Here is a 9,166-nt window from a genome sequence, read left to right as displayed (position 1 = left end):
GGGATACCCTGGCTCTCGAGCTTACACCGCCGTCTCCTAAGTGTGCATTAAGAATCAATTATTAGCCTGAGATCCCAAAGCCGGGAACTGAGATATTCCCAGCAGGGACGAAGTCAAGCCCAGAACGGTGCTCATTTCCTTACTCCTTCGAATAAGGGAAAGAGAGCCTCCCACCCCCGACTCTACCTGGAGCAACGCCGCTAAAGCCGGCAGGGACCCTCTCACGACCAAGGCCAAGGAGCGGGGAGCGGAGGGCCAGCTCTGGGGGAGGTGGGCGATGTTGGTGTGAAAATAGGGGGAGGAGGGACATCCCACCAAGAAATAAAAAGAAAGAAAGAAAAAAGGAGAAAGAAAAGAAAACTTTAGAACGAAGCAAGCCCTTGGCTCTCGAACAAAAACCTTTGTCTCAAATAGGGGGAGCAAATACATAGAGGTTTGAACCTTAAGTCTCGTTAGTGTCTTCTCGAAGTTTCTTTAAGACTAAGAAATCCTTTTCCCACGAAATGAATTACTTTGCACTTTGGAACCTAGGTCAGTCTCCCACTACCCTGGCTCCATAGAAATTCTTCTCCTTTTCTCACCATCCCTTTTTACCATGTCAACACCCTTTTTACTTAGGGATCCACCGTGACTCTCTGCCGCCGAGGGGGGAAAAAAAGTCATGCATTCTTTCAGTTACTTCTGCTGATAGCGCGCCCTCTAAGAAAGAATTTTTTTTTTTTTTTTTTTTTTAAGAGTACTTTAGTCCTGGACCTCAAAGTCTCAGTTTGAACCTTGGTCAAAATCAGCCGGTCGGGCACAGCTCCCCCGCCACCCGCGTCCCGGTAAAGCACTTTCACTTACCGATCTTGGGTAAGAGCTCTTCCAGTCCTGAAATCTTTTTCCTCGGCATCCTTCGGGCAACATCAGGCACAGTCTTGGATGGAGGGGGGGAAAAAAAGATAGAAATTGGAAGGCAGAAAAGAGACTCAAAATATAACACTACTTCATATATTTTCTTGAGCCACCTTGGCCTACATCCTTAGGAAAAGGTCCCGGTGAACTGACCGCTGGAGTGGAGAAAAGGTCGGTTTGGGGGCCGAAAACCAAGAGGTGGATTATTTTAACTGCTGGTGGTTGGGGTGGGGGGAGGGGAGACTCTGGAGGGAGGGTAGAGACGGGAGAATGATTGGGATGGGAAAAGAAAGCCTTAAAAAAAAGCGCGTAAGAGAAAATCAAGAATGAAGTACTGTGAAAGATAGCGCCTTTGAACTCTTACAGGTTGGAAGCTCTTAGGGAGAATGCAGACGTGTATGCGCGAAAAGGAGAATCTAAATGACCCCTATTCTTTCTGTATCTCCAGGATCTGGCCTCAAGTAGGGGGAAAAAAAAGAAGGGGGAATTTTAATTTCAGTTTCACCTACCCTACTTGTTGGAATGGTTGCGCAGATTTTCATGCTGGAGAGTCCCATCTGTCTGGCAGAAGCTGGAGTAGTGTTGGGGGCAGGTTATCTGGTGAAGTAGGAATGTACAGGAACCCCGCCCTCTAGGCACAGTTACACAACCCCAGCAACCCGTCTGAGCCCCTTCTAAAACCTCTAATGGTCTTCACCTTCACCCTTTGTTAGCCTATTTCTCAAACAGGCATTGAGTCCCAAACACAACCAGCCAATTTAGCTATTCATAAAATTAATTTCTCAAAAGCAAAATTACTTCATTGCATGCAAATTCTTCAACGATGTTGTAGAAAACAGACTTTAAAAAACCATATTTATATATTTAGAGCTCTAAGTATTTTGGATTTATCCACCTACTTGGGTGAAATAACCACCAATTTAAATATACATAATTAAATCAAACACTACAAGTCTCATTTTCTTTTTTATCTATCCTCAATTTGATGTAATAGAAACCACACGAAATCTTCCATGAGCATAGATATTTGTATTAAATCTTGTTAGTTCTGGGCTTCATATTCCTGTAATTTCCAATTTTGAAACAACTTGAAGAAACATTTGGAAGAATCTTTTCACTGCTCTAGCTTAAGTAAGTCACTCTCTCAAAGTTTTATATATTAATAATTTGTATTAACTTGTAGCAGACAAAATACTTTAAACCTGGAAAGAAATTGCAATTTGAGATATCAAATAAGTTATGATCACTAAGCACTTCCAGTTCCAAAATCTCAAAAAGAGCAACCTTCATCTCATTAAAAACAGTTATAAGTATAAAAGAAGAAAAGCTTCAAAAAGTTTCAAAATGTTTTTCCAGCATAAGTTAATTTTAACTGGCAAAAGTTGAAGATAACAAATAACACCACAATGTTACAACCAATTTGTTGCAAAAAATCTATTAAATGCCATGCTAGATTTCTGTGTGTTTTTGAAGATGATAGTTTGAGAGAGGATAGGACTCAACTGAGATAAATGAAATGTTCACATTGGGCTTCAGGAGGCCTTCACAAAGTTCTTTCTCTCTGTATATCCCCCTTAGTATCTAGTATGCATATTAAACAAACTATTCTTACTTCTAATCATATTGTATGTGTAACTTGGACATGCATCCAAGTAGAACTTTCTACTCCAGTCCTTAGTTACTAATCATTTCAAAAAAGTCGATTTTACTTTTGATTTCAGAACATTAAATTTGCCACTGGAATTCTATTTCTTGATAATGCAAATAAACAATCAGAAATAATAGCTATTTAATATGGCCAGAAAAAAATACCAATGGGGGAAATCTGTCTTCTATATATATGTCCCTTCACCTCACTATGAGTCCAACTGTCTTTGTAACTTTTGATAGGCAAAAGACTATATTTCTTCTGTCCCAGTACATTCTTATTCTACAAATAAAACCCATGGTGAAAGCAAACAATACATCATCACCTTTTCCAGTCTAAACACATGCTTGTCTTTGAGCTGTTTTGGATCACAAATGTGTAATAGGAATTTCCTTTGCCTAACTTCATTCACTTGGACGCTATTACTATTTTTATTATCAGTCATACATTTGGCTTCTAAAACAATTTATTTGTGGAATTTTCTTTCATGCTTTATCCTAAAGAACTGTTAAATTCCAAGAAACTTGGACCTCTGGTGAAACTGCTCTCATACCAAGAAAATAGAATCTTGTCCAGTCTGCTTAAAGGAGATAATTAAACTAGCTGTCTTGGTCTATTTTAGTTCTTTCCCCATTTGTGTATATTTGGTTCCAGCTCTCTTAATTTTTTCCTGGCCTTTTTCTGTCTTAGATTTCTCTCTCCTCCTCTCTCTCATTCATTTTTTCTTTTTGGTAGCAGGGACTGTTTTTTTTTTTTTTTTAAGGTTCAAGATCCTCCTTTCCTTTTCTTTCCTCTAGCTGTCTCTTCCTCTATCTCTCCATTCCACAGGCCACCCATTCCCATATTCCAATATTAACTATTCTGTAGTTGTATTTCAAATCTGTTTCAGTCAGCCTGCTTCTCGCCTAGGGTTTTTTTTTTTTTTTCCTGACCAACTCTCTAAGTGTTTGCCGATAACATCTTGGGGACAGATTATTTTTCATTGGGCCCTTTGTAAGAAGTAGCCAGCTTATTGCATTACTGCAGAACACATTTCAGACTATACAATTGTAACAAATGAACAACTTGTCCTCCACCAACTCACCACAGGATCCAATTAGTTACTAAACCTTTTAGTTAGGTTTACTAATTATTTCTGGAGTCACAGCAATTGGACTGCTAAACAACTCAAGAAAATGTTTTCATTTTGCTTCAGATTTATATCTATATGCATATATGTGCATGCATATGTATACTGCAAGTTAAAACAAAATTATGACTAAGCAAGAGGACAAATTTCTAGATAAAACTACACACACATATTTAAAAGGGAATCAAGAAATACCTCTATGATGTAAAAATGAAAGAAAAGGAGAGAGGCATTTTACTTCTTCTGAACATCTGGATCTTTAAATTGTTATAATTTAAAAATAAAATATAAACATTGATCTGCAAGTCATTACAACAGGTGATCACTTCAGCAAAATCTATATTGCAACTTCAGCACATCTTTATTAGAACTCTTTCATTGTGGGTAAACAGCCACAAAAATAAATGCTGACTTAGAAAGTATAAATACAAATATTTAAACAAAAATATTTGCAGCATTCATAGCGCAAATTGTACCTGAACTGAAGGGCTCTGTGTGTCTATATATATTACATATGTGTGCATTATATTTACTTCTATCTAACCATATACATATATTTATTTATAATTTGCCAAGTGCTATAAACAAGATACCTGAAACAAAATATATAAAAAGCATTCTATCAACTGATTTGAAAATAAACACAAGGTAAATAGCTATGCACATAAAATTAAATAATCTCTTTTTACTGTATATCTACAGAAACTTAAAGATATTAGCAGAAAAGCCTATATTTTGTTTAAAGCTAGCATTTATTAAATAGCCTGCTCCTGGTAAAATTTGAATCCACAATGGAAAAAATAGCATTTTCATTTGAAAAGTCTCAGTTCAAATGAAAGGAGCAGTTTAAATTTCAGTTGGCTGAAAAAGCCTTTGAATTCCCTAGAACTTTAATGATCTTTTAAAAATTAGTTCTACTTAATAAAAGAGACAAAAGTATCAAGATATATATGAATTTAGCCTATTTTTTTATTTCTGTGTGTTCATAGTAAACATTTTTGTAAGTGACAAACACGGGCATATGACCACAGTATCACAATCAAGAAATTTTAAGACAACATTAACAATCACTCAAATTTATGCGGCATCTGCGCAACACAGGTTACATATTTGCAAGGTTTACCTATAAGTACAATAGGTATTAACATTTCACTACATTTAGAAAAAATAAAAGTGACCTGTTAGTGACCACATACATCAAAATATACACAACACAAAATGAAGGCAATCATTAATTTTGTCCCCTTCCGATTCATTTGAATGGGCAGTGCTGCCAACTGAAACAACTTTCTTTTTTTTTTTTTTAAATACTTAGTATACCAAGTGCATTTTCTAGAACCCAATCTTTGGTCTAAAAGTAAACAAAATTTAAAATAAAAAACAGCTTTTTAAAGAAAAGGACAAAACAATAAATGGCCAAAATAATTTCTTGGGCACCTCTACTACGAATGCTTCTTAAATACAAATTACAGTTTAACATTTTAAAACTCTCCCCATAATTTAGGTTGTTCTCAAGGTCTGCGTCCACCATAAAGATCCATGATAATTTATAATACTGCACACATGGAAATCTGGCGGCTCTTAAGGATAGACTTGTCAGGTTTGAATGAAAATGGCAAAGCAGTCACTATTTAGATACACATTCTACTATAATTTTGACTTCCAAACCTTATATTCTACAATGTATTCTCCCCACATTGCACCTCGCTGACACTCCACACCTTGTTAGAATAATAAACAACCCTAAAGACTGAACAAACGTACAGAAATGGGGGGGGGGGCTTAATAAAAAATACCTGGACTTATTTTTTTAATTATCATTTACAATGCAAATGTGTGTAAAACGTTCACTTACAGTCTGGTCCCAGGGATGTTAATGTATTAAAGGGTTGGAAGAAGACCCCTGATTTTGATGTGTGAAATAATCAGACAGTCCCCCGGACAGTCCCGTGGTGAAACTTGGCAAAGAGGGTCTTAAAGACTCACAGGGCAGGGTCGAGGGGGCCTGCGGAGACGTGGACGAAGACGCGGCCCGGGCGCTCATGGACGTGCTGCTCTGCGAAGTCATTGACGGGTGCGGGACGTGGGGGAAAAAGTAACTGGTCTGGCCCGCGAGCAGGTTGACCGAACAGGGGTTGAGGGAGTAGGTCCCGGAGCACGGCACCGACAGGCCGCAGGGCACCGAGGCGGCGAGCGCGGCGGCCGTGAGGTGGTGCGTGGCGTAGGGGATCTCCCCGTTGACCAGCCGGTCCACGCTCAGCCCGTTGGCCGTGGAGAAGGAGTGGTTGTTGCCCAGCGAGTTCTGAGTCAACACGGAGCTGTAGGGCATGGGGTGGCTGGGGTAGGCCGACGTGGTGCCGTTGTAACTCAAAGTGCTGCTGGCGCGGGGGTGGTGCAGGGACAGGAAGGGAGACATGGGCCAGTAGAGGGAGCCGGCGCGGTCCATGAAGGTGAGGCCGGTGGAGGTGAGGCGCGCCCCGCGCTTGAAGGCCAGCTTGGCCCGCGACGTGGTGGAGCGGCGCCGCAGCTTGCCCGTGGTGCCGCCGATGAACACGTCGTCGCTCGACGGGTCCAGCATCCAGTAGTTGCCCTTGCCCGGGTCGTCGTAGTGACGCGGCACCTTCACGAAGCACTTGTTGAGGGACAGGTTGTGGCGGATGGAGTTCTGCCAGCCCTGCTTGTTCTCGCGGTAGTAGGGGAAGTTCTTCATGATGAACTCGTAGATGCCGTTGAGCGTCAGCCGCTTCTCCGGGCTCTGCCGGATGGCCATCATGATGAGCGCGTTGTAGCTGAACGGCGGCTTCTCATACTTGCCGTTCTTCTTCTCGCCCTCCTTGCCCCCCTCCCCGTCCTTGCCGCCCTCGCCCGCCCCCTTCTTCTCCTCCCCCCCGGCGCCGGCGCCCTTCTCCTTCTCGTCCGGCCCGACGGGCGCCAGCTCCCCAGGGCCGCCGCCCGGCTCGCCCTTGCCGCCCAGCCCGTCCGCTTTGGCCCCGTCCAGGGTGGCGGCCGGGGGCGGCGGCGGCGGCGGTGGCGGCGGCGGGAGCAGCAGCTGCTGTGGGCCCTTGTCGTCGTCGGCGGCCGGGGCGCCCCGCGCCTGGGGCGGCTGCGGGGCCTGGGGCGGTGGCGGCGGCGGCGGCGGCTGCTGCTGCGGTGGCGGTTGCGGGGCGGGCGGCGGCGGGTGGTGATGATGGTGGTGGTGGTGATGGTGATGCTGGGGGTGGTGGCTGTTGTGGTGGCCGTGGCTCGCGTGGTGGTTGTCGTTCTGGACCGCCTCCGGCACCAGGCTGTTGATGCTGAACGAGGACTTGGGGATCATTTTCACCTCTTTCCTATCTCCCATGTCCAGCATCACCCAGTCGTCGGGGGGAAACGGCGACGGCGGCGGCGGCGGCGGCGCGGGAGCCGGGCAGCGGCGCAGCGGGCGGCGGCGACCGGTGGGTGCCGAGCGGGGCGCGGGCGGCGGCGGCGGCACTGAGCGCTTCGGCAGCAGCGCAGTTGGACCGCAGGCTCCGGCGCTGGCAAGTCATGTAGCAAAAGCAGCAACCACCCCTCAGGAATTAGAAGAAAAAAAAAAAAAAAGAAAAGAAAAAAAGAAAGAAAGAGGGAAAAAAAAAAAAAAGAAACAACCACCGCCCCGGGGGTGAAGCTCCCTCGCTCCCAACTCTACTTCTTGGTCTCCCCCCCACCCCCCCGCTCCCCCCCCCTGCTGCTTCCTCCTCCTCCTCCTCTCGCAGCAGCAGTCACAGCAGCAGCAGCAGCAGCAGCCCAAAGGGGGGGAGAGCCGGGCGGCGGGCGGGCGCGTCCCGGAGCGGCCGCGGCGAGGCTGGGGAGACAGCGATCGCGGCGGCTATAGCCACAATTAATTTTCCGAGCTACAGGCGCACACTAGGGCTGTAAAAAAATTTTTGGTTTAACCTTTCCTACCGCTGGGCCAATCAGAGCCGGCGGCGTGCGGGAGCGTCTCTCCCGCCGTCGACCAATCGGCGGGCCCGGGCCCACCCACCCCCGCCCCGCCCGTCCGCCCGCCTGCCCGCCGGCTCCCGCCCCCTCGGGCGCTCGCCTCCCCCTCTCGCGGGCCCCGGGCCTCGCGGCCGCGCGGAGCCGCGTAGGGATACTCCGGCGGGAGCACGCTGCGCCGCGGCCCTTCTCTGCGCGCCCCCCCACCCCCACACCCCCGACTACCTCCACTCCACCCCTGCCACCCCCGCCGGTCTGCTCAACCGAAATCTCCCTCTTAGGGTAGATCTCTCCCATTTTCGGCTTCCTTCTCACTGTACTGAGTCAGTTTCGTTTGAGCGTCAATATTTGTCCTTATTGATTAAAGTTTGTATCCAGTTTTATTTTTAAAAGCGGGGGCGGTGGTGGCGGCGGCGGCGGAGAGAAGTGGGTGGGAGAGGGCAGGAAATGGAGGAGGAAGAGGCGAGGCACTACTCGGCGGGGTCGGCCTTGCAGGCCCGGGTCCGGCATTTCTGAGCCCGTAGGAAAGCCGTGCGTGCCGTAGGTAAAGCTCCTACGAGGCTTCGGAAGGTCGGGGAGGAAAGGCCCACCTCGGGCGCGGAGCGGGTTGGGGGTGGGGGTGGTGTCCTAAACCTTGAGGGAGGAGGGCCCGGGAGAGGTTTGGAAACGAAGAGATGAGGAGGAAGTGGGCTGGCGAGCGCGGGGCCAAACGGGGGTTACTTACTCGATTCCTGCGGCTCGGCCGGCGGCGAGCTCGGAGCTCGGGCGCCGCCGGGAAGCCGGGCCTGGGGCTCCAGGCGCGGCGGCGGTGGCGATGGGCGAGGGCGGCTCAGTGGTGCGTGCCTATGATGGCCTTCCGAAATAAGGGGTGCTCAGAGAGAAAACAATACCAAACAATCTCGAAATAAACCAGGTAATACATGCTCTGTCTGTGCGTCTCTTCCTTCCCCTTCTCTCCGGCTCCAGACCTTCGCTCACGCTCTGGGCGACTCGGTGCCGTTTTCTCCTCGCCGCTCCAGCGTCTTCTCAGCTTCTAATCCGAATTGGAAGCGAGTAGCCGCGAGCGATCACCCTGGAAATGTTTTCATTTTGCTTGTTGACATTGGAAGGGGGGGGGAAAAAGGGTGGGCGTCTATTTCTTTCCGGTGGTTTTTTTTTTTTTTTAAGCCTTCCTATTTTCACTCCCTCTTTTATTTTTCGTTCCGTTTCTCAAATGTTTTTAATTTGTGCGGGCCTTAATCCTGAAATAACCTCATGCTTCAGCCAGCCCTTTCCCATCCTGAATGCTGCTGGAGGGCACCCAGGAGCCTTGGGAACGTGCGCCCCACAATTCCAGCTTCTTAGGCTTTAGGACTGGAAGGTTCGACTGAGGGTTGAAGTGAGTGGGGAGATTGTGATTCGAGGGCTTTAAAGGGATCCCGTGGCCAGGGGCAGGGCTAAGGCCCAGCGTTTCCCAGGGATTGGAATTTGGTGCGGAGCACACTGATTCAAAGGCTGTTTCATCCCACATGGGCACGAAACATAGCACATTTTACGGA

At 47.3% G+C, this 9,166-nt stretch overlaps 1 protein-coding gene across 1 annotated transcript; it reads right to left on the bottom strand.

The window, feature by feature from the left end:
• Positions 1-4,624: 4,624 nt before the first annotated feature.
• FOXG1 (forkhead box G1) lies at positions 4,625-8,940 on the bottom strand. Its single transcript, XM_065906283.1, has 2 exons — positions 8,353-8,940; positions 4,625-7,186 (listed from the first exon to the last, which is right to left on the bottom strand). Exon 2 carries the CDS (start codon positions 7,018-7,020, stop codon positions 5,545-5,547), a length of 1,476 nt encoding a protein of 491 aa, XP_065762355.1. The 5' UTR covers positions 7,021-7,186; positions 8,353-8,940; the 3' UTR covers positions 4,625-5,544.
• Between the last annotated feature and the right edge of the window lie 226 nt (positions 8,941-9,166).

Source organism: Muntiacus reevesi, chromosome 15 (genome assembly GCF_963930625.1).
Source record: "Muntiacus reevesi chromosome 15, mMunRee1.1, whole genome shotgun sequence".
NCBI lineage: Eukaryota > Metazoa > Chordata > Mammalia > Artiodactyla > Cervidae > Muntiacus > Muntiacus reevesi.
Note: the sequence above shows the minus strand (reverse complement) of the source record. Positions and strands in the feature narration are given on the sequence as shown.

What these genes read in the sequence shown, in the direction of transcription:
- FOXG1 (XM_065906283.1), bottom strand. Translation starts at nt 7,020, where the DNA reads ATGCTGGACATGGGAGATAGGAAAGAGGTGAAAATGATCCCCAAGTCC.